This window comes from Larimichthys crocea, chromosome VIII (genome assembly GCF_000972845.2).
Source record: "Larimichthys crocea isolate SSNF chromosome VIII, L_crocea_2.0, whole genome shotgun sequence".
In the NCBI taxonomy this organism is placed as follows: domain Eukaryota; kingdom Metazoa; phylum Chordata; class Actinopteri; family Sciaenidae; genus Larimichthys; species Larimichthys crocea.
This window is the reverse complement of record NC_040018.1, coordinates 9607617-9635537: the sequence shown is the minus strand read 5'-3', so window position 1 is coordinate 9635537 and position 27921 is coordinate 9607617. Positions and strand designations below refer to the sequence as shown.

The window sequence follows — 27921 nt, the reverse complement described above, 5'->3', positions numbered from 1 at the left end:
CACACCACAAACATGTTTACGTTGATGCAGAACAACAACACAGCAATGTAAAGTTTTATTCAAATTTTCAAGACGATCCATAAAGTTGTTGTTGGCAATTTTTCCACTTCTATTATCATCTGAAAAAACACCCAAAACAAAACTCACAGTCACTCAAGATGAATAACAAACAATTCACTCGTGTTAATTCAGCATCGCTGAACACTGCCGAGATAGGAAAGGCGGATTAAATGCTTGACTTGTGTTTCTTTTATGTCTTCTTTTTTTTCATCCCACTCTGTTAAGATCTGAGAACCTGCCAGACATTTCTGTCCCTCCGTGCTTCCCATACATATGGTGCCACAGACACTGTTTTCTCCATGTGACAAAGGCTCTTAAAATCTCTACGGCCAAATAGAACAATGCCACGTGGGTGGCTCTCTCTGTCTGGTTGTGTCTATGGTATGTGTGTGTGTGTGTGTGTGTGTGTGTGTGTGTGTGTGTGTGTGTGTGTGTGTGTGTGTGTGTGTGTGTGTGTGTGTGTGTGTGTGTGTGTGTGTGTAAACAGATATTGTAGTCTGAGTCGAAAAGTCTGCCTCAACATTTGAACAAGTATCAGCTTTCATCAGTGCAGATTTACTTCTAAGAGCAAGACAAACAATATTGAGCAGGTGGAGAACAAGAGTTTAGTTTGTACTACACGTTTTATTTTTTTCACTTTTACCAACTATGACACAGTGATTATATATGTGATGTGACGCAACCTATAACTCTCAAAGGAAGGTGTTATAATTACACCTGAAGGGATTACTCAGTTAAAAAAGGTACAGTGTGTAAGATTTGGGGGCATCTAGTGGTGAAGTTTGAAGATTGCAGCCAACTGAATACCACTCGCCTCATCCTCCCATTCCAAGCATGAAGGTTAAACTACAGTGGCTGTGAAAATGCAGAAAAGGTCCTATCTAGTCCATTTGTCCATTCTGGTATGTAGAAACATTGCAGATGAACATAGCTGACACCTTTCCATAGATGCAAAAAGTTAATTTAAGGGTAATAAAATCATAACGATTCTTGTTTTCAGGTTAACATATACAAACAAAAACAGAGTTATGGTTATCATATTTTATTTCTACCTGTAGATCCCCTTAAATGTTACATTCTGGACCTTTTAAAAAGGTGTCCTGTGGATATTTTGACCACTAGGAGCACTGTGGAGAAACGTTTTATTACAAATGGGTCCCCGTTTTGTTTGTATCATGCATGCGTTTCACATGGTATTCCCCTGATCAACAGTTGGTGGCAGTAATGCAGCAACATGTCAAAAATCAGCTAAGAAGAAGACGCAAGGCAAGCAAACGTGGATGTGACCAACTCAGTAACTAAAAATATGAAAAATCAGCATTGCCAATGTTTTATGGAGAAAGGAAATGCATTCCGCATGTTTATTAGACCTCGAGGATACACACAATGTGTTTTGATGAAAAACTGAATGTAAACATGAATTTTGTTTGTTTAGAAGAAAAAGCCCACAGGGCACCTTTAAACAATTAGCCAATCAACATAAAACCAAAAGCAAAATCATTCAAGCAAAAAATATTAAACATCTGGCTCCAGCTTCTTTGTGGGGAGTTTTTGGACTAAACGTGCAAACTGAATGTGTCAACTTTGGCTTTGGGAAACTTTGAAGCTCGTTTTTTTCTCCATTTCCTGAAATTTTAGACACCAAACAACTCTCGAATAAATCAAAAGAAATGATCATCAGTGATAACAAAACTATGCAGCTGCAGCCCGACTTTGGACTGTGTTTAAATAAATCACAAAAACACCTTGGGAACACGACATAATGGCTTAATAAATGTAATATTCGGAGCAGTTATAGCGCTGCTGTGACTCCAATATGAGACTTAAATTGCTGAGCGTCTGTTGCCACTTGTATTATGCAGCCTGGATGTTGCAAGCAGCCGCCAATGTTTGTTGACTGATGAGAGGCGATGTTGACAGGGAACTCTGTTTGGTTTGGCAGGAGCGCACACTGGCTGCCATTCCACAGATGAAACCATGTGAGCGCTGCTCACTTTGTGAGGAACAGCTAGCAGCTCCTGCAGCCTTTCCTGTGTGAACAAACCTGCCAGATCCTAGATTGTTACGAGGGTTTAAGGCTATATTAAAGGATAAAGCAGGTGATTCCATTTTTCTTACTGCCAGAAAGACCAAACCCAGCAATGAACTCATCCTGCTAACACGTATTGTCTGTGCAGCCAAAGCTTGATTTAACTCAGTCTTCTGTGCCAAAGTCCTCCATTGGTGTCCAAAAACTATTAAAAAGCCATCAGCGAGGCACATTGTTGCACTGAACGACATGTTTCTTCATTTGACTCGATCCCCATACACTCTCCCTAGGATACTGTATTAATCGACTGCTGGAAACGGTCCACAAGAAATACACGCCTTACACCTGCATAAAGTAATATTTGCTGAAATCTGCATGTTTTGGGAAAAAGAAACTATAATCTGTGACTTCTTTTTCTTCAGTTCGGGTGCCTCAGACAAAGCAGGGAAGCCAAATTGTATTTAGAGATGAATATTTTGTTCATTTTGTTCTTTTCACGGAAATTGACAAGCAAAATATAAAATAACGCATAAAAAGAAAAAAAAAAGAGGCACGCTCAAACGACTCTCATAGGGCTGTTTCCAACTTTGTCGTAAGTTAACAGTATTTTAGAGGCGACATGCTTCATAAACTTTATCATAAATGCTGAGTATTTTAACTCAACTTCAGAGGCCTGAGTAGACACATCAAACATTTGACGACCAAAAACCGGGCATTGCCCCTGCAAACCGCAACTAAAACACTGTGATCACGCGAGACTCTTCTATAAATCATTTGAGTTTAGAAGGAGGAGGATAACAGCACGTCTTTAAACTGAGAGACATCGTTAAAGTGAATTGGCCTAATGATATGTCTGCACATTCAAGTCATAAGCTCTGTATTTGTTGCCCACCCATTCCAGCCCGTCATATGACAGCTATCAGCTTAGAGTGGGAGAAACATCCCACACTGGACAGGGAGGGAGCACGCAAGGCCGAGGCAAGTAAGTCCGTCAATTGTCAGTCATCACTGAGTGAAAGGACAGAGGTTTATTGAGGCTGGAAACTCATGTGGGGATGGACCGCGGCCAGTTTATGATGGGATAAATGTGTTCCAGTGCACTGAATATGAGGATACAGTATGGCAGGACACCTTGCACAGGAAGAGAAGCGATTAGTAAAATCCACAGTACACATCCCTGACAGGCATTCACCCTTACAGAGAGCCTCCTCCAGAGTCTCCTACAGCCAGCCTATCTAATCTCAGATCAGAGTGTAGTGGTAGATCTGGAAGGAGGACAGACCCCGCTCTGTTCGCTCTGATGTGGAGTCTGGCTGCACGCACACACACACACACACACACACACCACTGACTCATCCACTGTTTTTACAGCACCCACACAAAACCAAACTCCTAAATGTATACTGCAACTCGGAAATACACACACACATACACACACACAATTATCCACGTAAACATTTGCGCTATCATCTCAGCAGGCGTTTATGAAGTTTAACCTTTACTGCAGCGATGACTCAAACACGCAAAGCAGTCGACTGCTTACCTTGAAAAGCAGCCACATTACGGGAGATTAGAAACTTCAGGCTGGAGCTGGACATCTGGATAAGGTTCTGGATGTCTCTCCGGGCTGCCACCTGGTACCGCTCCTCCACTTTTTTGGTGCAGCATGTCAGGTTCTTGGACGTGCACACCTGAAGGTCTGAACCTGCGAGTCATTGAGATCAAATGTTAGGATTTTAAAACATGGGCAGAAGCTTGGATTATAAATGGGCCAAAGCAAAGAAGCATGGCAGCTCAGTGTTTGCCTTAGAGTTAAAAAAAAAAAACTATTTCAGGATGGTATTTGACAGCCCCAGTTTGTACCTCTTGTATACCAGTACATTCACAGTCACAGATAAGCATTTGTTTCTCTGAAAAATAAATACCCAGTGATGTTTGAGCAACCCAGACAGTCTTTTAAGAACAGTTCCTTCTGTTCTAAATTTACACAATCCTCAAAGAACATCTGGATGACCTGTTGCTCAAGTTTCATCTGGATTTCCTAATCCAGTTAGCTGGTATATACATGTCAACGTGCTTCACACAGAACACAGATGAACTAACTAAAATAGAACATGAATACATAAAAGAAAATGTGCATTTGCTCTTTTTGTTCAACACAGAAGAAATATTTACACATCCCAAAAGGTGTCATAAGTAACCGCCTCCCACATCTACACCCACTATTAGAAAATACTAAATAATATTTAAAAAAAACATCAATATAATTAAATATAACTGATTATACATGATTGGTTAATCGTGTCAGACATATCATCTGCAGGTTAGATCTTTGTTTGGGTCAGGAGACAGACTGGATTAGGAGACCGGAGTTAAAAATCAGTTTTTTGTCAAGATGAAAAGTCTTTCAGAATTTCAGAAACACTTTCATAACTGCTTGTTAAACAACCTTCTGCCTTTTTCCAACATCACCGGGTATTCATTTCACAGAGAAAGGAATGCTTACCTCTTTGACTCGAATGTCACGTTAATACGAGAGACAGAAACTGGGGCTGAGGATTTACATGCTCTCCTAAGGGTGCTCCACTTTCCTTCACACATTCCAAAGACGCTCAAGTCAGGTGGATTTGACACCCTAACCTGCCTGAAGGTACGAATAAGTGAGTGCGTCTATCTTCTGTATAATAAACTGCCGACTGTCCAAACTGACAAGCAGCTTTGCTTCCTTTAGTAACATTAATCAGCAAGACTAAGAGTCTACAGCAGCCATGCCAGCAGCCCTGAGAGACTGTACTGGCCACGCCAGTGCTTTGAGGTATTCAAAGTCATCAACCAAAGTGTTGGACAAGTTCAAAGGTTGACCTGCTGTAGGTTCATGATGAAACCAGATCACCAGATCATCCTCAGATGGGGGAATGAATCTGTGGACCAGCAATCCATGCAAAGGCAACATTTCACCCAAAGTCAACTCAAGGGTAATGCTAAAGGTCATAGTCAGTCTGGGAACCATAAATGTGTGTCAGACAATCCATGTCATATATATATTTCAGTTGGACTCCCCAACAATTCATGATTGCCATCCTAAAGACACATATGATGGCAAACCTGAATGAATAATAGGCTTATTCTTTAAAAATGTTGCATGATCGAGAAATGAATCACATCTGTGTGAAACATCAGCAGCTGGTTCTGGTCATCTGAGTTATTTTAAAGCCATAATGCTACTTTAGGATGTTAAAAAAAGGCACACACGAGCACAGACACACACACGCAAACAGAGTGGTCGAGTTTAAAAAACATGCTCGAGTGAAGCAAGAAAACCTGACAGAAGATCTGAGACAAATCATTATCGCCTCTCCGAGTGATGTGTCTCAGGTTTTCCACTACCAACAAATGTAAGCAATCTGCGCACATACGGGACAATCAAAACATCTTAAAAGCGACCCAGAACTGTGCAAAAGCCTCTCTGACATGCCTAGGCAGAGCGTGTGCAGGGCTGTTGCCAGAGACGCTATCAGCTCAGCTTCGTGAGGAGGGAGCAGAGCAGGCGATGGCACACGAGGAGGAATTCAAACTCTTTTTCTCTGATAAGACGGCTTGAAAGTGCCCAGGGTCTTGCCTTCTTTTTTTTTTTTAACGTAACCCAGAATTATTCCCACTTCCAACACCACAGACCACACTTTTAATTTGCTGAGGTGACCAACTTCTGACTCGCTGTGTTCTGACCTAAACTGAAGGCTTTTGGCCCTTCTTGTTACGTGGAAACAGCTCTTTTTCTCTCTCTCTCCTGGATTCCTGGAATTTCTGGAGGTTATTTTTCACAAGCCCACACTCAATTATAGATAACTTCTAAAATCACGCTCTAAGATCAACTATTACTTCTTCTGCCATCTCCCATTACACTATCTGATGTACAACATTTCACTACATTAATCTAAATCCACCAAAAGAAGAAATTTGCATCTTTCCAAGACGCATTTGGACTCGGAAGACCTTCTAGCAGCATGAGGCTGTCGGAAAGGTCAGCGGGGGTGCAGTTATAAACAGTAGCAAGTGGTTTTGCAGGGTTAGCAGCCACTGAATCAGGGGGTTATCGTCGCTTAAACTACAGGAGACACACACTGCACACAGTTTATCTCAGACAAAGTACTTTTCAAGTTGCAATTCTGCAAGAGAAAACAGCACAGGAGATTTAAAATCCACACAGACACACAGGCTCATTGCAGGGGCAGGAGTGGTGATGGCATTATAAGGGTTATTTAGAGGTTTAGGGGGCATTTGAGGGTTTTCTGTCAATTGAATCAGTTTCCACGCTGCAGTGAAAAGGAGAGGATATGGGCGGTGAAGTTTATAGGGAGCAGTTTGTGGCAGTATGGCAGTCAACACCATTAAGATTTACTTTTCCGAGAGGAGCAGCAGCAGAAAGTCATCCAGTCAATGACAGCCCACGTGAAGTATCCACACCCATAATTCCCCCCTAAATCTTGTGAAGGAGTATCATGTGGAATTACATTATGGGTGGCGTTCAGAAAGTTAAGTGAAGCCTAGTTTACCTAACTTTACACAAAATAATTCCAGTTTATCCCTGAAAGCCACTTATCTGCTTTAGTCAGCTGGAATGAGCAGAGTTTGGGTTTTTTTTTTTCTTCTTTTTTCATTACAAACAACAAGCAATCTCAGCAGCCTTAGATCCTGAATTCATGGGATTAAAACAGCACTTTATATTAGTCCATGTACTGCTGGTAATACAGTGAAGTAAACAATAAATGATGCATTTTACAAGCTGTTGTACAAATGAAAGAAAAATCCATCTCCAAAGCTATCCCTGTTGCTCAGCGTGAAGTCCTTGAATTTATTATGGATCTGACATACTGCAGAGCCTCAGCTAGAGTAGATAAAGGCCTCTGACCAAAGATAAGTTTTATTCTTGCAGTAATTGAAGACACATGCAGTATTTCCTCTAAATATCTTGATTTAAAAGACACATAAAAAGATGTCATTTGAGAAGCTCAAAGCTCTCCTGCTCTGCTGTCTATATCATTATCATAACTGCACACACGCCTCTTAAATGTGTTTAAAAAGGTGTGTTTTGTGACTACAAAGAGCCCCTTCAAGAAGGCAGAAAATGACAGGTTAAAACGCTACAGTGCAGTTAATGGTCTCTCCGGGAAGGTAATATTGTGTTGAGTCACTTCTCAAGTATATTTCCATCCATCACAGGCTGGGATGTTAATTCTTTGGTTTCCATGAAGATGTAAATGAAGAAAATGCAACAACTCAATGAAGATGTCACGTCATTTGTATTAACTGTAGAAATTAAACCATTGATTCAAGCAGAAAGACACACTGCAGCTGAGTGTGGAAGCTGAACTCATACATACCTGGTCGAGGACTTAAAGGCAATAATTGATTTGGTCCAATTTGTCTGAGTTGGAAAACTTTGCGCACTTCATCGCATCTGTTTGGGTTCCCAAAGCCTAATCCACAGCAACACGCCAGGAAGAAAATGTAGTTCGTCCACAGCACAGACATTTTAATAAAATCCAGAGATATTACTCCAATAAAAATAATAATAATAGTAAAAAAGAAACACGAGTCTATTTCTGTGTGGAAGTTAACCTATACTCCGCTCAGGTGAGTTCCGACCACATTTCAGATTTCAGGAGAATTCAGCGTCGACCATGTGGCGTTTGTGTCTGAGTCGAGGAAACGCTTCGGATGATCACTTCAGTCCGGCCACAGAGAGAAAGTTGCTGCGGTGTGACTCTGTTTGAAAGCGGCATGTTGTCCAAGTTGGTTGGACCGACAGCAGAGGCGGTACCGTGAACGTTACCTGCACTCCGCCGGCAGGACGCGCTGCTGACCCACAGCCTGACAGCGCCACCTAGTGGACAGTCTTCAACTTCAGTTTAAGACTTAGTTTTTAGTGACACCATGAAGAGATGAGTCACTTCCAGACAGAAAACATGATTATTTCATCTTTTTAAAAAAAATTAAAATTATGTCTGAAATAGTTGGTAAGTGGATCTTTAAGAGATTTTGTTCATATGTTGATTCATAAAGGTGAAAGTAACTGGAGGATTATTAAGGTTTCATGGAGAATTCAGCCAAAAAAAATTATATTTTTCACATCCAAAAGTGCCAGCATCTTAGTATGCAACCTTCTTAAGGTTGAGAGCATCATTTAATATTATATTTAATTTAACAGTGAAGAATTTATGGATCATGGCTATACTCTGGTCTTTAATAATGTGAAAATGTAAGTTTTCCTTTATTAAATCCAAAATAGTTCATTAGTTTGCATAAAGATTGGACAGTTACATTGGTCTTGAAGGATTTTCACAGACTTCATACATATCAAGTTGCATGATCCAGATTGTTTCAGAAAACAAACTGCACCACATCCAGACTGTAACTGAACTACAGATCGGGTAGTTTAAGCGTTTTCAGGGCATTTTAGACGCAGGTCTCTTGTAAAATTAATTGCACAATTACTCCATTTTATTCTTTACACTAAATCCTGGGCTGCGATCTAGAATCACTGCTAACCCAACTTTATATTACAAAATTAGAACATCCAGCATAAAAAAACTCTAGTTGGGCGACACTTTAATTAGACAAAGTTCAACAAAAACATATACCTAACTATAGAATGGATAAAACCGTTAGATTACAGTCTGACTTAGAAAAAAAATAAATTGAAATGGCGTTAAAAAGTAAGGGCATTTTTTTGGACAGCTAGTTGTACATCAACTCTTAAACTCCCGTCCATAACACCTGCAACCCGTTCATTGTGAGATTTGCATAATAAAGCATTCACAGAAAGAATGTGTAAAACTTTAATATATTTCAACAACATACAATAACCACATCAGTAACAACATTTCATACAGAGCACACAGGACATGTAGATGAGTGCAGCAGTTTTTTTATTTAATACTCGGGGTCAGGATACAGGTCGCCTCCATCTCCTCGTTCCTACACAGGCCGGGACAAGTGCAATACCTCCAGGTACACAGCATTGCTACTAATCCCCACCTGCACAGGAAGGGACATCTCCAGATATCTAAACCAACATCACACATCAAGTACAAATACCCACCACACGGTAAAAAAAAAAAAAAAAAAAAAAATCTTGATGAAAGCAATGCAACTCGGCAGAACACATTTCATCAACCTGGTCAGTTTTGCATGGATTTGCACAGCGAACAAAAGTTAAAGCTGAATGCAAACCAGCAAAACTGACCATGTGATGATCAACGGACGAGTCTTCAGCAATTACACGCGAGCGCTTCAGAAGGACGCAGTTAGAAGTACTTCAAGTGCTCACATTGCAGTAGATAGGAGAAAACACTACCTGCACTATAAGCACTTTAGTACTGCTGAAACTGTCACTGGATGCCAACTGGCAAAACTCTCCTGCTTGTTTGTTTTTTTAAAAAGAAAAGTGTGTTACAGGTGGATTGTGTTTGATGTGACACCCCCAAAACCAAAAAAAGATCTAAACATGTGGAGAGCAAGCAGGCCACCATCAGTTTTGCATAGATTTGCACAACTCATCTATTCTTGTAGTGCAACTATGCAAAACTAGCAGAGAACTGCGAGATTTGAGCCCAATTAGAAATTAGAGGGAAGGGGGAGAAAAAACAATGGTCTGGTGGCGCATATCACAGCCCCTTATGCCAGAAGGAGCACTTAGGGCAGTAGGTGCTAGTCTATTTCACTATCTGCACTAGATGCACCTTAGCACAAAGACAGTACTTCAAAAAAAAAAAACAAAAAAAAAACACGTTAACATCAACGGATCTGCACATCAGTGTCGGGGTATTGCTGTAAGTGCCTCCACTGCAGTAGGTATTACATAGTACTACCTGCACTGTAAGCACTTTGACAATACACAGACTGATTACAGCGCCACTGTCCTCCAGGATCATGGGAAGAGATGGACACACTGCTCCATGCTGCCATTGTGTTTGTGGTGGTGGTGGGAGGAGGGGGGGCTCCTGCACTTCGTGGTGGATGTGGATCTGTAAGTTTAAAAACAAAAATCTTATTAAAGACGATGGATGCGATTTCTTTTGGGGGCACTGCAACAAGTTACATAGTGTGCGCACGTGTAATGAACGCCTTGCAATTAAAACAAAAAATACAAAAAAGATGGAATTCGCTCGTCCGGCGTCGGGAATGTTAAATATTATGACTTAGTCGGTCGATAATTACGCAGAGTTATCCGTGACACGAGATGTTATGATGTGTTATAGAGCAGCACGAGGTCAGTGAAAACATGAATGAGCAGCAGCAGCCTGCGGCCCGCGTTCCCTGCGACACGCGAGCGCCTGCGCGAGAGAAACTGTGTTGTTCACCCCTCCCCCACCTCCTTCAACATGGCGCCTCGAAGTGCGCCAACCTTTAGCATAAATGACTTTAAAAATAAACAACAAAAACAAGCTGTACGCTAACGTGGTGTTGAACACTTAAATTTGCAATTGCGTGGTTGTGTTCAAACAAAATAAAAAGGGGGGAACTCGCTGGTTGTTTCCTACAAAACAAGGCTGCCGTCCGTGTAGCAGCGGAGGCTAGCGGCAAACAGCGAGCAGGTAGCTGGTGTTAGCTCCGTGAAAACATGGTGTAAACCTTCACTACGGTCGGCACAGCAGGGAGCCCGGGGTGTTTCCAGTAAAAGCAGTCTGCTTCTTTCTTTTTTTAATATAAACATGACTCGCAGGTTGATAATAAAGATGATTTTTGGGGGGAGTTTGACGACACTGGTTAGCCGTTAGCCAACAACAAACGAGCACACGTTTTTTGAAAAAACAACGGGAACATTTGGCTGTGTTTAACTCCTCTTGAGCTGTATTTTTTTTTTTTTTAAGAAAAAAAAAACAGGAATTACCTGGCATTAATTTGTTCAGGTGTGTGCACAAGCCCGCGAAAGTATTATTTAAGTTTATGCGGCTAGGCTAGGCTAAGCTAAGCTAAAACGCGCGGCCTAGCGCTGCCCCATGTGCTGCTGCTTTGTTCTGGGGGGCACTTTAACTCACACACCACTGCACTCGAGACCCAGCAACACATTAAACCCACATTTTACAAACTTATTTTAATATGGGACTTGTACAAACTCGGCGTGTTTAATTACAAAGAGGCTGGATTGTTTTTGTTTTTTTGTGTGGAAGTAGTCGCTTAAAAGCGCAGCGGAGAAAAAGCTCCGGACAGCTTTTTCAAATCTCCCTCATTCCCTCAATGGTGGAGCAGAGGGGGCTGCCATGCGCCTCACGTTACACTGTTTTCATCGCAAGCATATCATTTATTTTTTAAATGTGTAAATGTTTTTTTAGATATCCTCGCACGGTATGATGTTAAGACACAAGATTTCCAAAAGGGAGCTTATAATACAAAATAAAAATAAAGAAAGCCCCAAACCCGACTTCCTTGCCGATAAACATGCGCTCGGTGTTAGACACTCACCAGCCGAAATCCACCATCTTCGCTCACTTGCTTGGGCTTGCCGTGTTAGTCTCTCGCCGACAAAAGAGAGAAATAAATACGTAACTAATCCGGAAACTTTTCTATCGGAGGACAAAACCGAAACATGAAGTGAAGTCCGAGACGATCGCGAGTCAATTTATAGCCCAGATACGCTGCTTAAAAAATGATTGCGGGGTTAGGAAAGTGGCGCGAAGGCGACCAGTTGGTAACCATGTGGGTGAATGAAGGGCGGCTCCCACTGAACGTAAATATCTAGCTACAACCCCCAACTCTCCTATTAGCATACATAAACTACGGTACTTCCGACCCACATCTCCAACCAAACAGCCTCCACCTCTCCCCGAGGAAGGAGAGGGAAAACAGACAGGGATCACTGCGCCTTTCAATATGAAAAAAATATATATATTTATGTATGCATAACGGGAAAACAGCCTGCTTAGTCATACAGTTTAATGCACATTAAAGTTAAAACGAAAAGATTAATCATTTGAAATCATGGACTATGTTTATTTTTATTTTATTTTTTTCAAAATAATGGCGCAGTGTGATCAAACTATTTTATATATTCACCACATTTTATTCTTTAGGTGCTCCATATGTTTGTTTAACAACGAAAATAAAAACGACTAATTAACCTGTTGCTGCTTGTACAACATATTAAAATCAGCCCACAGTGACTTTATTTCCACATCTGCAGATCATAGATGTAATTTTTTTTTCTGAGTCTCCAACCAGAGAGACAAAAAAAATAAAATAAATATATATTTTTAAATGTTTTATTATGAAATCAAGTGAGAGTTTTGTAAATTCTAATTCATGTCTCCTGTAAAGATACAATTATATGACAACCAGTCAGTTAAGCTCTTGTATATTCTTTAGTTTTAGAGCCTTAGAAGACATAAAGTGTGTGTAAAAACATTAGGGCCTAAACTAATAGAGCATAACTTAAATGTATAAAACTGAGCACAAATATCGGTACATTTATTAATTAATCATCATAAAGCCAGTCTGTTGTTTGTGAACAGGCAGATGAAGTTCAATCAAAAGTGTTTCTTCCAGAAATAATAAACTTTATTTGACGTTTAATGCATTCTTTGATAACGATTTTTTTTTTTTTTAAATAGGGTTTTAGAAATAAAATTGTTAAATAAACATTATTCAATTCATCAAATCAAAATAGACAAACACTGATAACAGATTACAGCTGAAAAGTTGTTTACTATTATTTTTAAAGTGATTTGTAATGTGACTATAATGAGTTCTGAGTTGGAATAACAATTATCTGTTTTGAGGAAATTCACTTTATTAGTTTTGACTAACACTAATTCACAGAATAACGGAAATTCTACAAAAATTGTTCATATGGTTTTGACAAAAATGAGCCCCAACAAATGATTCAAAACATTTGTAATTGACATAATAATAACAATTTGAGGGCTAAATCAGTGAAATGTAAAAGTGAAATGGGCAAAGTTTTTAAATCTAATTCAAACAATTGTTTTAAGTCGGTAAAACCATCTGAAGCATGAGTTTGTTTGTAATATTTTTATATTTTGCCTTCAGAGTAGTTCAAGGCAAAGTGCACCAGTACTTCTTTTACAATAACTCAATTAAAACTGTTCAGATATTTGTTTTGTCAAGTGTGAAAAGTCAGAGTAATTAAAACTTACTGTGTAATTAAACATAACCCTGATTATAAAATCAGAATCATGACTTCCTTTTCTGATTGTTGTGTGCTCCACTTTGAAATTCACAAACATTTTATGCTCACAGAGAGTTCACAGTATCCTCGTGCTCTGCTCTTGCTTTTCCTTCTTCTCCGAGTTAAAACAAAAACGGCTGGATGTTGTCAAGACTTTACAAGCAAAGGCACAAGCCATCAAACCACAACAGAGGAGTACTGGAGTACTGCAACAAATTCAGCTGCCTCAGACAGGATGTAGGGCCCAGTCTCAATACTGCACATATTATTTGCATCTAGTTAAAGGACCAGTGTGTAGGATCTAGTGGCATCTAGCGATGTTGCTACAGATTGCAACCCCCTGCGCTCACCCTGATGTTCCAAGTGTGAGGGAAAAAATTACCGTGGCAGCAAAAATGTGCAAAAAACGCAAAGGGGTCAGTGTTCGGGGCTACTGTAGAAACGTGGCAGTTTAACATGACAAACTGAAGACCACCTATATTCTCAATAGATAAAAAATGTTCATTCTAAGATCTGAAAAATATAATAATTCTTATTTTCAGGTGATTAGACATCAATGAAAACATAGTTATATGTATTAAATTCCATTTCTGACACATGATGTAAATAGAGCATCTTAAATCTGACACATTGGACTTTTAAAAGTGGCGTCTCTCTGTAGATTCCTTTTAAAGTGTGAATTAAAAAATTGTTTAGACACTTTACAGTAAGATACAGATATTTCAGATTCTTTCTACACTCTGCAAAACTGACTTTACTGCATTATCTCTGCACAATGCCATGTGAACAGTGACATTTTCTTTGGACTATATTAAATAAAGGTTCCTAAACTTTAATGTTTAGTGTTTTCCTATATGTTTATGATGATGGTTTGTACAATTTTCAGATCAAAACGGTGTAAAGAAGATTTTCTCAACCACTCTACATAAGTTTACTTTTAAGGGTACTTGTAATTTACTTAAGAACTTCCATTTTATGTTGCTTTAAACTTTGACTTTACCACATTTCTCAGAGAAATGTTGTGCTTTTTACTCCACTTAATTGATCTACCAGCTGTGGTTACTTTTTAAATAAAGATTCTACATTCAAAACATGTTGAACTAATAAAAATACAAAATCTCTAACCTCGTGATGTTTTAGATGTCTGTCAATTTATTTAGCTGTTACACCAAGCAAGACATTTTCTCCTCTTAATGTCTCACATCTCATTTAAATAATTGTTTGAAGCCAAAAGAGGTCAAATAACCCATGTTTTCATTTTTAACATTGTTCTTCTTCTACCACTGAGAGATGCTGGATTTAGCCCCACCTGCTGCTTTAAGAGCAGATCATATAAAATCCTTCCAATTATGTTTTTGTTCACAACACAAGAATGTAAATACGGTTCAATAAAGAATAACAGAAGTGCTCTTCAGTACATTTTCTTTGCAGATTAATAACAAAGAAACACAGGATGATCCCTACAACCATGGAACCTTCCAAATTCCTTACCAATGTTCCCTGTATGAAACACAACCATTGGGTAGTTAAGAGTAAAATGGAGGTTTGATGAAATGCAGAGAGGCATTTTCACCTTTCAATGCAGAGAATTGGAATTACAACAACTCATTGTTATTGGTAATTTGTTGTGATAAAAAAAAGTCACAAATGTGAGCTGCTCCGAGCCGCTCACTTATCTTTTGAAGAGCACGCTGACCTTTTATTCATCTGTTGAAATCCTGTGAATTGTTATAAACATGGGAGTGATACAGTATGGTAGCTGGCCAGCAGAGGGAACTAGCAAACTAAGTACTGTACTATATGTACAATGGCAAAGATTGCTTTTCAACTGTAGGAGGAAGCACCAAACCACAACTTCCCCATCACTGGAGTTTCTGTTTTTTTTGTTTTTTTTTTGTTGTTTTTTTGCTCGTTTTCTTTAAAGAAAAGTCGGCTTTATGCAACTCACTGAGCTTCACAGAGGAGATGGGAAGTGTGTGTAATTCCAGCTGCTCATTGATAGTTTTAACATTTACAGTTCTTTAACTGTGAAACCTCTTTTCTCTGCTGTTGTTGTTGCTGTAAATTCCACTCGGGTAGAAGCGTCCTCAGACGGGGGACGGTGTCCACTCAAATGTTAGATTTGAGATTTGATGCTCTCCCCTCCAAACTGACCCAAAAGATGAACACTTTTCACCAGAATGGCAGAATATCTGTTGTTCTCCGCCTCTCTGGTCACACTGTGGGAGAGGGAGCGCTCAGTCATGACCCCCCAACCCCCCACACAAAGCCAGTGGTGGGGCTACTCTCTCTGCATATGGAAGTGAGGTGGGGGGGGGGGCTGTACTTCACATCGTCCCATGGGGTCAGATAAAAGCTTACGGCTCTCCCTTGTTAGGCCACTCCACTACCCCCAACCCACAAAACCACCTCCTCTTCTCTTCAAGCTCTGTGTTCTCTGCACAAATGATAGTTAAAGATCTGTGCTGGGATCAGAGCAGGTGTCACTTTCAAAAGCTATTTTGGCACTTTCCACATGATCGTTTGTGTTATTTCAGGTAAGATGTAGGAAAAGTAGCCTGTAGTCAACACAACCAGTCATCCTGCACTTCAAACTGCATAAAAGCGAGCAGAGGGAGGCAAAACGAGTAACTTAAAACCACCACGTGTGTCATGCTGGTAGCATTTGTGATAGTCAAGCCTGTACTTGAGATCCCAAACATCCCCTCTGATGCAGCGCCACTTCTTCCCCTTTTCTTTTCTTTTTTTTTTCTAAAATGGCCTACCATACCCAAGCCCCTCCCACTACAGGGGCCATGAGCCTGGGGGTCTCTCTGTTTTTGTTCTTCCTATAGAAGCCCCGGCCACCATTGTCTCCGTATGACCCCGGGGGTCAACTGAACTCACCTCGCCCGACCACAGCCCATTCAGCTATGTGAAGCTTCACATAGGACAAAAACATCTCACAAGAGCGAGGATCACTTGAAGAGAGGGACACACACACACACACACACACACACAAACACATGCACACACAGACAGCGAACACACTCTCCAGTGTTTCAGAGTCATAAGCTAATTTGTGTTATATTGTTGTTGTTGTTTTTTTATGTAGCGAGACACATGTGATCAAAAATTGAATTTCAAAGAGTCAGTGCGATGAATGAGTGCAGTGTGGTCACGCAGTCAGCATAGTGTTTCTCTGTTGAAGACATCAAGTGTGGTTTAAATTAGCCGAGGAAACGTTGGTCTATTAAAGAAGTCAATTATAGAAAGAAGTAATGAAGTTATCTTTGACACATTTTTTAATCTTCCCTCAGATATTTTAAAAACACATCTTGCCGGAGGGGAGATTGTATTTCGCTCCAGGTCAGGAATGAGGCCATCCACGTTAAATGTGTTAAAGTTTATATATCAGGCTGCAGGCCAAAAAGAAGAGTATGCACTGTGAGAAATATAAAAAATGTAGAAAAAGCCAACTCGCATGTTTTTTGGAATAAAACCTGTTTAATTGAAGCTGAGTAGTTTCCTTGTAGCGTGCACAGAGCACATGTCCTAAAGATCCTCCACTCTGGCTTCTCGCTCTCAGAGGCAACAGTGTCCCTGGTGGAGAGGAAGCTCACGGAGGCTGACAGGTTGAAAATGTGTGCTATGATGTGGCTGAAGGAGCATGAAACATGTTCACCCATGGATGCTGTGCGGAGCGCCACAGGAGGGACGGTGAGATGAATAAATGACAAGTGTTTTCATGTTGGAAATGACTTTCTTTACCTTTACATATAGTTTGGTATTTTATAGGAGGATTACACACATTTGTCGACCTTTTAAAGTGACGACTCATGTTCATGAGTGAGAGGTTCAGGGAAAGTTGTAAGAAAAACAATTTGGGATTTTAACAAATAAGCCTTTTTCTATCTATTATCTATTATTATATCTATATTCTATTATACGGTTATGATAGTGAAGATATTACAAAATTTACCCCAGAACCATCTGCTCTCACACAAACTGTATTTTGCATTCTGACATTTCTTTGTCCATCCAACCCAATATGACATGGTGTAAAACTCATCATGGTGCTGTTTACTGCGATCCCATGAGCATCATTAAGTAATGACAGTAAGGACATGCTCCTCTGAGCAGCATCTACACACCAAAATCATCCAGAAAACTGTTTTGAGTTGAAAGTTACTTTCACATCAACCACAGATAAAATGTATGATACTGTTCAAAAGTCTGGATTCATCCGTTACGTTGACGTTTCCTTAAATAATGACTATTTCAACACAGATATAATTCAGATGTGTTGTTTACATTTGAAATAGCTTTAGAACAATGCATTGATTAAAACTTCCATTTAGTCGATGTCCCTGCAGTGTTGCAGGGTTAGTTGTCGTAACCCTTCGATTTTTAATTTGTTTTCCAGTCCAGAAAACCCAAACTGACCCGAGATCATTATTGAACCACACGGTGCAACTGAGCTCTGAACATTTTTCTTTGGGCCCTCTGCAGTCTACTCAGTGGTCTAATTAAACAGGTTTAAACTGTGATTTGTTCAGAGTTCAGAGTATGTTCAGCTGATATTCTGTGATCCAGTTCCAGTCGTGTTAACCACAGACCAAACTTCTCTTTCTATTTTGAAGTTTTAAGAATATCTTTAAAGCAACGCACCTGGCATTATTGTGCACTTGACACTGAAACAGGAACCTGTTCTTTTTTAAATCTGCACAGATTTTGATGCTGACCTTCTACATTATTTTACCAATGATGCCGATTTTTTTATATTCTTCTTTAACTGTTGCTCAAAGGTATGTTTGTCTCTTTCTGCCCTTTCAGTTGTCAGTCCGGTTGAACTACTGTGTATTTTATTGTGTTTTTTTCTCCGTGTGCAAAACATTACTTTTGCAGACCCTTCATACAAAATAAATCTATTTGCAAAGAGGACTTCCTACAATCTGAAAGCATGAAAGACCATTCAAAAATAATTGAGCTATCTGATTTATTTGCTGCAGGTGATTCCAAACCTTTGAAACCTTGAAGTCCTTAAAAGTTCTTTAAATGTAACACTATCATTTCTGAACTGGACCGCGATGTCTGTATGCAAATAGGCCTGCTGCTGCTATTGCTTGACATCGCTACAGACTGCGCTGCTTAGTAATTTTGAAACCCCAGGGAAAGCTGTGTGTATGTGCACAGATTTATCAGCGGTCTTCTCTGATACAAACTTTCATTTCACCATTTTTTTTGTTTTTTTTACTTTTTATGGAAAACAGAGAAAAGACACTGAAGACTGTTAAACAGAAGGTGATATAATATTAAATGTAAACATGAAAACGGCCTGGAGAAGAAATAAAAAATAAGCATGAAATCCTTTGAAGTGGATTTACTTTAATAAAAGCCACAAAATCATGATTTTCATTTTCACCATTTCAAACAAAATTCACACAGTTTAGTTGTAACAAATTCATATTTAAGTGCTCACAAATTTAGTTTGTTTGGGGTACACCATCAATCTTCTTTCACATTATCAATAAATTAAATTAATTTACAAATGAAGCTGCCATGTGCAGTGACACATTTACTTTCTTTAAAAATTAAATCCATAAACAAAATGGAATTTGCCCGTGGTGGAAGAAGTATTCAGATCCTTTACTTAAGTAAAAGTATCATTAGCACACTTTAGTCCTGCATTCAAAATGTTACTTAAATAAAAGTGTTATCAAGAAAATGTACTTCAACTATCAAAAGCGAAACTTAATGCAGAGACAAATAATAAGTGTAAGTGTATACATTACTTTATTACAGATTAATCCGTTTGTTTGGTTTGTAAAACATAATTGATGCATTACAAATACCCAGAGCTCTAAGTGACCTCTTCTTGGCCTGACCTTTTATCCGACCAACATTTCAAAGCTTGAAATGATTCAGTTCACTGACGAGGAAAAAAAGCAAATCATCAAATTTTAGAACCTGAAACCATGAAAAATTTATATTTTTGCATAAAAAAATGACTCAACAATTGATCCGTTGTAATAACTGACTCATCAGCTAACCAGATTTTAAATTTTGTTGGACAGTAATGTTTCTAACATTTCATCATATCTTTAACGTTCTTCAGAGGCTTTGCAGGAACTATAAAGTGTCATGAAACAGAAATACTTAAGTAAAGTACTGATACCTCAAAATTGTACTTGAGTACAGTACCTGAGTAAATGTACTTAGTTACAATCCACCTCTGGCATTTGCTGCACGCTTCCAAACTGAACACTGATGTGATGTGAGGTGACACGTCAACTTCCTCTCTTATTGTCTCTTCAAGAAAACAAAGTGGTTCAGTTCGACACAGGGATAACGCTGATATCTGGCCAGTATAACAGCTCTTAGATAAGCCGGTGTGACCTTCCTTCACACCCCCTTTAAAACTTAATCAATAGAAGTGTTGTGTCATTGACTGAAGCCTGAGCGTGTCCACACCGGTTCAGTTGTAAGATCTTCTGGCACAGGAGCAGCAAACACTAGACTTTGTAGTAGATGTTGGTAGGACTCTGCGGCGTTATCTCCTGAACTATGTACACAGGGGGCCCATAGTCACTGCTCACACGCTCATAATGACGGCAGACCATGCTGTCAGAAGCCCGCAGAGGAAAGACGGCGTCGCTGCGGTCCGAGCTGTTGTTGTCGCTGCTGATGCTGTCCCGCTTCGGCACAGCCAAAGTGTTGAGGGACACGGAGGCAGACTGCTGGCTATCTGGGACACAGTTGTGGCGACGATACCTCCACAGCACAACCAGCAGAATTATGATGACCAGAAGGAGGATCACGCAGCCAGAGAGAACCCACATGAACAGTCCTGGCTCAGGGCCACTGCTGCCACTGGGGTTTGTTTGTCCTGTTTCTGAGCCCGTGTCTGCCATGAGAAACAGAAAAGAGACAGAGGAAAGGACAGAGAATGGAATGAAAGAGTAAATCAGGATACAGAGGTACGCAGTTTGTGTCCTTGTACAGTCTGATCAGTATTGAAAAATCACAGAATTGTGATGCTCTAATCTTCAGTGTCTGGTCCTCCTGTGTGGCACTGAAGGGGCCTAAAACTAAACTTCACTCTCTGACTGTTTCATGTAAAATGTTAAATTATTCCTGCTCTCCAATGTAAAAACATTTTGAGTACAAAAAACTTAATTAATAAGGTTCATCTGTAAAGATAAAGAATAAGTCTGGTGACATTTTTTCTCATTGTAGTAATGTCTGAGTAGTGTGCTATAAACCTCCTATAGTTTGTGACACCATCCTGCTGCTGTAAATAATCATTAAATCAAAAATTAAATAAATAAATTAAATCATCAACAAATTTCTGGCTGAAAATAGTCTCAATTAATAAACTTTTAACTCCTGTTTGAGTAAAACAAATGTTATATGTATATGTTAAATGTTAAAAAATGATAGTATCTTTGTTTGTTTAAAAAAAAGGTTTTTATTTACAGTACGTGAATAATTGGGTGCCTATAATTAATAATAACACATTTCAATTATGTTTGTAATGAATTCTCGTCATTGACAGAAAATATTGATTAGATTGTTTGATATTGATTTTATCAAAATTAACGTTCTTCTTTCACATATTCGAAGTTAAATCAAATACTTTCATGTCAGACTCAGAACCAGGACGAAAAACTGTCACCAGCTTACAGCCGAATGCTGCTACAACATGAAAGTGGTCAAAATAATGATTTACTGTTATGTGGCTGGTGAATTTCGACATATTTAAAAAAGGTGATTTCCCACCCTGGTAATAACTATGATTTGTGTCCTTGAATGTGCCACAGTGTGCTAACGGTGTGCCCCGCCCCGTCATGGCGAAAAAGTAGTGTTATTCGTAATATTTAAATAACACCATATGTTAATGAGCGAGACTACCCAGATAAAGTAATCATGACCTTTTTTACATCTTCAGTAGGAAATAACAGGTTTATCACTGAGGTCAGAAAGTACTGAGAGCTAAATGGATATGTTGTTGGATTTTTTATGGAATTTGTTGACAATAACATAAATATAGAAGCCTACTTTAAAAATAAAAATCAGCAGGTTAAGACGTGCAAAAACAGAATTCATTGTAAAGGTTGGACATGTTCCTCAGGCAGGATGTTCTGCTTTGATTTTTCTTTACCAGAGGAGACTTTGGCTGTTGTTCGTGTTGGTGGGTATCTGGTGGGAGACTCTTGGAGTGTTGAAGGTGCATCTGAAGAGTCTGGAAAATAAAGCAGGGCAGCTGATGTAAAAGCACAGTTAGCACCACATCTACTAATTTTTATTGTGTGCTGGTTGTCCATGTGTAGGTGGGGTTCTGTCATGGTAAAACAGTCCTAAGGCAACTATTTTTCGGTCTGATGAATCATTAATGAATCCGAATAAAAATTGTCTTTTTTTTTTTTTTGACTGACTAACTGACTATTTTACACCAACAGTCATTCACGTAAAAATGTATCACAGAAGTGTAGAAGAACTCATTTTCTAACCTAATTAGACCACAAACAAGTGTTCTGTTGTGTTCTGAGTCATGGCTGGTACTCTCTGTTGTGCTTGACTGGAAAAATCACTATTACTTTCATATTTTTTCCACCTACACATTCAACTGAATGCAGCCAATTCAACTTTTTTTTCTCTCGGGTCTTATGTAACTATGTGAAACCTGTCTTACACTGCCACTTCAGCCAAATCTCTCCTGTAAAAGAGATAACGCACGAAATTTCCTAGTTAAATAAAGGTTCAATAAAAAAATGAAAGGTCAGGATTTCTAAATCTAGGCTTTGGTACTCTCTAACAGTGCTGGGAAGTTTTTATACTTCATTACATTTCATATATACATTTATTCATACATTTCAGAGGGACAACATGTATTTTACAGTGCTTACTAGTAACGTTTCACCAAAGATTTGACAAAATAAAATATTACAAGCTCAAAATAATTTAACTCCCAAAGAGAGAAAATTATACAATTTTTCATAGAACAAGGCAATAAATCTGTCCATAAAACGAACACAAATTTGTGGAGCAGAATTATTTTTTTCTTTTTCTCTCTCCTCATCATAATCATCTCACAGTGCATCCCATTTATCTTGTAACCCTTTGAAGAGGGCCTACTCCTACGCTGGGAATCACTGAAACAAGTACTTTAACTTTGATTTGACTCTGTTACATTTGTGTGATTTCTCTTATGTGGGACATTTCAGACAGAATTCACTTGAAAGAGATTATTTTACATATTTATTTTGAAGTGAACTTTTTTTTTTTTTAACACTACTGCTTTTTTAAATCTCTGCCAATTCTGTCAATTTTATGGAAGTGCAATACTAAATTGCTGGAGTGCCTCAGGAGATTGAAGGAAAAATGTGGAGGCCTGCAAAGAAATAGACATGAACAACACTTCAGCAGATCACAGAGGAATTCATTTAAAGGACCAGTGTGTGGGATTTAGTGGCATCTAGTTTCTATCCCCTGGCCTCACCGTCCTCTACATAACATGAAGAAGAAACTACGGTGGCCCCAGAACGGGCCAAAAATGCAAAATGCCCTAAAGTAAATCCAGTTCAGTTTGTCCGTTCTAGGTTAAACATGGCGGTTCAACATGGTGGGCTGTGAGGAAAAGGACCTGCAGCGTCTGTAGATGTAAAATTCTCAAAGACTTCACAAAAACATGATTCATATTTTCAGATGATTATACACAAATGAGAACACAGTTTTGTAATGTTATATTCTATTGCTGCCATATTCTGAGATATATAGAGCCCCCTAAAATCGGACACACTGGACCTTTAAGAGAATACAATAACATTATCTACTGTGTGTAAATGACACTGAGGAGTTTCCCAATAAAACACAACACAGAAATTTTAGTAGGTAATATCCTTCTCCTAAAATTTCAGCCAGACCCATTTTCAAATGTAGTTTTGATTCATCACATATTAATCAACATTTTTGGATGTTCCAGTATCACCCAGCCTTCGTATTCCTATCTGTGATCTAACGAGTTGTATTACGAGTCTGTCATTATTATCATTTCACACTACATTAGCATGAATGTACAGACACATGTTAAGAAAAGGGGTCGAGACAAAACCAAAGATCGAAACACAGGAAATGACTTGACGATTCCCAAATCGACTGACAGGACTTTTAATATAAGCATAGATGAACGTGAGATTACAACAAGATCTGGATTATTAATGTTTCCTGTTGCTGTTAAAAGGTTTGTTTACATAAACAGTGTTTGTAAGCAACCCCATATTTTCAGTTATGATCAGTTGAAAAACAAAGTGCTGATTTTTCATCTCTAATCCAAACTCTTGAATAATTGATGTGAATAACACTTCACATTCCCGAGGTCAAAGAATTACATGTTGGGGTTTTTTTGGGGTTTTTTTTTTTTAGCTTTTAAAGTTTTTAGTTTTTAACTGTTTAATTTATCAGATTTTTTTATTTTTCAGGTCATTGGCATGCCTGACCTACAACACATGCATAAAGCACACTATGAATGCTGTTTCTTGCCTGATAAAATGACAAATAACATCGCCATAATATAGTACTATAGTTTAAGAAATAAAAAAATCTATATGTTTCTGTATGAATATTGTATCATATCAATTCATCTTAAGGACATTTAAAGTAATGGCCGTGAATATGTTCAGAATCTGCTTTGTTCAGTTTTAATGTGTGTGATAGGAGCATGAAATGACAAAAAAAGAAAAAAAAGAACGATTCTGGTGTTAATACAGAGAAAAAAAAGATTACTGACAGCTGTCACCAGTCCAAATGATCGCATGCAGGATAATACAGCTGGCCTTAAGCTGCCAGCGGTTTGAATTAAGGATTTGAGATCATTCATGATGGCAGTCTCTCTTCAAGAGAATGAATAGATGATCGAGATCATCAGACCAGTTAGTAACTTCACAGAGGAGGTGATATTATTGCATGACACTAATAATAGCCAGCAGTGAAACAATGTCGCATTTTTGTCAGATAGCATCATCTCTATCATTCACACATTCAGCTTCATGCTGGCACACAAACACAAAGTACTTACTTTGGCCGACTCTGAGCACCAGCTTCATGGATTTGGTTCTGCAAACCCCTCCGTCAGTATTATCCAGACCTTGCAGAGAGCCTGCAGAGGTGGCTGACAAACACACACACACACATAGAGACAAGGCAAACATTAAAATAGAATTACTTTTCATGTTTTAAGTTTAGATTTCATGCGATCATCATAATATCAGATGATCAAGCAACAGTTTCTTTGCAGACGGTTTAGCCAGTTGCTGAACGTTGCATCACGTTGGCAAGAAAAGGCAAACACACAGAGCACAAACTGTAGTGTTACATACAGTGTACAGATAATCACAGACAAACAATAAAAGATGCAGCCGGGGCCGCAACAAATGATAATTAATGAACTGTTTGTTCTAAAAAAAGAAAAAGTTCCCAAGGCCTAGGTGTCTTCATATCGCTTGTTTTGTCTGATCAACAGTCCAAGATCATAAGATATTTGGTTTACGATCGCATAAGACAAACAAAAGCAGCAAATACCTAGATTTGAGAAGCTTAAAGCTGAGGATCTTTGACTAATAAATGACCAGAACTACAAATCCATGATCAAAAACAGTTAAATCGACTAATCGTCTCAAGATGCAAAACTGGACGGTGGGCACAAGTTTTTAACTAACAAGCAGTTACTAAAACACATATATACAAAGCAAGGACTCTTGTCCAACTCTGCCATTCCCACACACACACACACACACACACACATAGACTTGTTAGCAGCATTTAGGTCAGATAACAACATCTCACAGGCCACAAGCCACGTAGCCATGAAAGCTCCCATCAAATCTGCCTGATGCTGTAAAAGCCTTGTGTGATTTGGGGCATGTAAGCCCTTGGAATCACACTGGCCTGCCAGAGCGAAGTGTGCTGTCAGAGCGCGGCGAGGTGGATGAGGCTACGCGGTCAGACTTGCTCTCTATCTCATGCATCGCTTGCCACTAAGATGCTGGTTTAACAGACAGCGGCCCAATAACGAGGCCACGTTTTTTTTTTTTTTTTTGATTCTCATGCAACTTGACAAATTGGAGAGGGGGGTTGGGTGAGGATGATGGCTTCCTCTTCCTCTAAGATGGAAAAAAAAACAGTTGCTTGCACTGATTCAAACACTGTTCAACCTGTAGGAACCAGCAGTGTGTGTCTACTGATTTAAACAGCAGCCGTGGATTCACTCAGATATCCTATTCCTGAGGTGAACATGAGCTGTGCGGTTACACACAGTTGACTCACAGGTGATATAATAGTCCCTCCCCTTGAGGAACTCTAAACCCCACAGGTTGGGGCTGAACTCCTGGAACTTGAACGTGAACTTCACGTCCCGGTGAGGTTTGTCACAGTTCAGCAGGGGCGTGTCCGTCTTGTCGATGGTGCAGCTCTCCATCTGACTTCGGGAGACCAGGTAGACTCGGTAGAACTCCTCCCTCTCCCCAGAGAAAGCATCTGCACGGGGACACACGATGTCCATCTTGTCCCCGATCTGAGGATACAGGACCAGACCCTGACTTGGAGTAAATCTGTGTGAGTGAGAGACAAGATGAATAGAGAGGGTTTTATTGAACCACAAAAAGGCAAGTTTTGGATGTGTTAAAACTTTTGATCTATTATCTGATGAATCAATCAGAAAATAGTGGAAAGGAACCATCAAAAGTTCAAAAAAGGTCTTTATATTGCCTGTTTTGTTTGATGAAGATGCAAAAAACCCCAAAATATTCAATGTTAAATAACAACAGTTATTTTGATGATCAATTAATCCTTTAAATCGTGTTTCAAGCAATAAAATCCAATAATCCTTCTCAGGATCAGGAAGCTTTTCTTCTTTCTTATGTGATAGTAAACTCAATATATTTTGGCTTTGGAATGTTTGTTAAACAAAATAAGTAATTTGAATTGGAGTCATCTCTTTTCATGGGTGATTTTCATGACGTTCTGACATTGTATGGATCCATAAAATAAATAATTAATAAAGAAAATAACAGGCACTTTAACTGACAATAAAAATAGTTGTTAGCTGCAGCCATACTCAGGTCACAATGATAGAAAATCCCATATTGGAGAAGCTGGAAGCAGAGGATGTTGTTCTTTTGCTTTATAGATTCATTCATCTCTGCATTACAGCTGAAATATGAAAAGTGTAGTGTTCAATTCTTCTTGACTAACTTCAGTAATTAGGTCACACTTAAATGTCAAAGCAACAACAGAAAGTTGCACCTGTCCAGCAACCAGGTGTTCCTCCACTTACTTTGCGTTGGAGCTGCTCCAGAGGATGGACTCCAGCGTGACTGCGCGACAGGAGCTAATGACGGCCAGCAGGATCATGGCACCGCGGCTCCATGTGATTCTTCTCCCCATCACAGGAAATAAACGGCAGGTCCACAGCGGCTCAGCATCATAAAACAAAGTGAATGCAGGCTCAGATCTGTCGCCTCTGCACCACTCTGCATGGCTCCAGGTGCGCGCACAGGACACGGTCCTGAGTGAAATCCAACCAAGTTGCGACTCTTCCTCGTGCAGGTGTGTGAAAATTTCCACATTGTGCGTAATTGTCTAGAAAATCATTGGAGTGATGAAAATCCATGTACTGAGGACAGAGATTGTGTGGATTATTTGAGTCGTCAGCTGACTGACCGGCCCGCCCATGTACAGACTCATGCGTAGGGGAGATCAGGGCTGGTTTGCACTGTTTTATTTTACCTCCCCCCTCTCGTGTTTTTCACAGTGACACTGAGATAAATATGAATTTATGTATGTAGTGGAAATGATTCAAGTTGGTTTTATCCTCTCCACATAAAAAAAAAAAAAATCAATATTTTTTCAAAATATATATTTTTTCCCACTTTTCTTGAAAAGTTGTTATCTATCATATCCACTTCTGCGAGCTTCTGGGAACTATTTAATTTACAGCTACATTTTTCCATGCTGAAAGTGTTTTTCTTCATCTGAATTACGGTCTATGGAATTTATTTGAGGGAAATAAATAAATAAGAATTGACTTGATTTGACTGACAGCTCAATGATTATTACCCATCAAACATGTTTTTTTTTTATAATTAAAGACACATTTACTCCACTTCCCACTGCAGATTGTAATTTGACTTGACATTTCCACTACATAGATGCTATATGTTCCCATATATACAACATATGTATGTGAATGTGTAATCTTCGGGGATGTTATGTGAGGTGTTCATAGGCTGCATGTTGAAGTGTTCTTGGGAAAAATACTGAACCCCAAATTGCTCCTGATCGCTGCCATCAGTGTACGAATGAATTATCTTCCTTCTGATGAGCAGTTGGCACCGTGCATGATAGCCAATGTGTATGAATAGATGAATGTGACATGTGGTCAGAAGAAGACAAGAAGAGTGCTCTATAATTACAGTCCATTTAACATTTACATCATGTCAGATGTTTGTTCTGCCTGTGTTTGTGTTCATAGACTATATTTCTACATGGTTTGACCTGCAACATATATTTGGATACTGTTTATAAAGCATGCATCTACTGTAGTTAATTAAAAAAAAAAACACCACAATGAAATTTTCAGCCATTTTCTTCACGAGCATTCAAAGAA

The 27921-nt window shown here is 39.1% G+C and overlaps 2 protein-coding genes and 1 long non-coding RNA gene across 3 annotated transcripts in view; all 3 read right to left on the bottom strand.

Annotated features, from left to right (window-relative positions):
- The window catches only part of gpc5a (glypican 5a), a 134658-nt gene extending 126667 nt beyond the window's left edge, over nucleotides 1–7991 (bottom strand). The window contains exons 1-2 of the mRNA XM_010735489.3: nucleotides 7471–7991; nucleotides 3633–3794 (exon numbers count right to left, since the gene is read on the bottom strand). Coding sequence (XP_010733791.2) covers nucleotides 3633–3794; nucleotides 7471–7621 — 313 coding nt within the window. The 5' untranslated portion in view covers nucleotides 7622–7991. The remainder of the gene's footprint in view (nucleotides 1–3632; nucleotides 3795–7470) is intronic.
- Nucleotides 7992–8914: 923 nt separating this feature from the next.
- LOC113746260 (uncharacterized) lies at nucleotides 8915–12156 on the bottom strand. Its single transcript, XR_003462706.1, has 2 exons — nucleotides 11555–12156; nucleotides 8915–10116 (listed from the first exon to the last, which is right to left on the bottom strand). It is a non-coding gene; the product is annotated as an uncharacterized LOC113746260 (long non-coding RNA).
- A 6772-nt stretch (nucleotides 12157–18928) lies between these two features.
- LOC104922987 (ephrin-B2a) lies at nucleotides 18929–26666 on the bottom strand. Its single transcript, XM_019261539.2, has 5 exons — nucleotides 26590–26666; nucleotides 25581–25864; nucleotides 24334–24426; nucleotides 21421–21501; nucleotides 18929–20163 (listed from the first exon to the last, which is right to left on the bottom strand). Exons 1-5 carry the CDS (start codon nucleotides 26664–26666, stop codon nucleotides 19772–19774), a joined length of 927 nt encoding a protein of 308 aa, XP_019117084.2. The 3' UTR covers nucleotides 18929–19771.
- Nucleotides 26667–27921: the final 1255 nt, after the last annotated feature.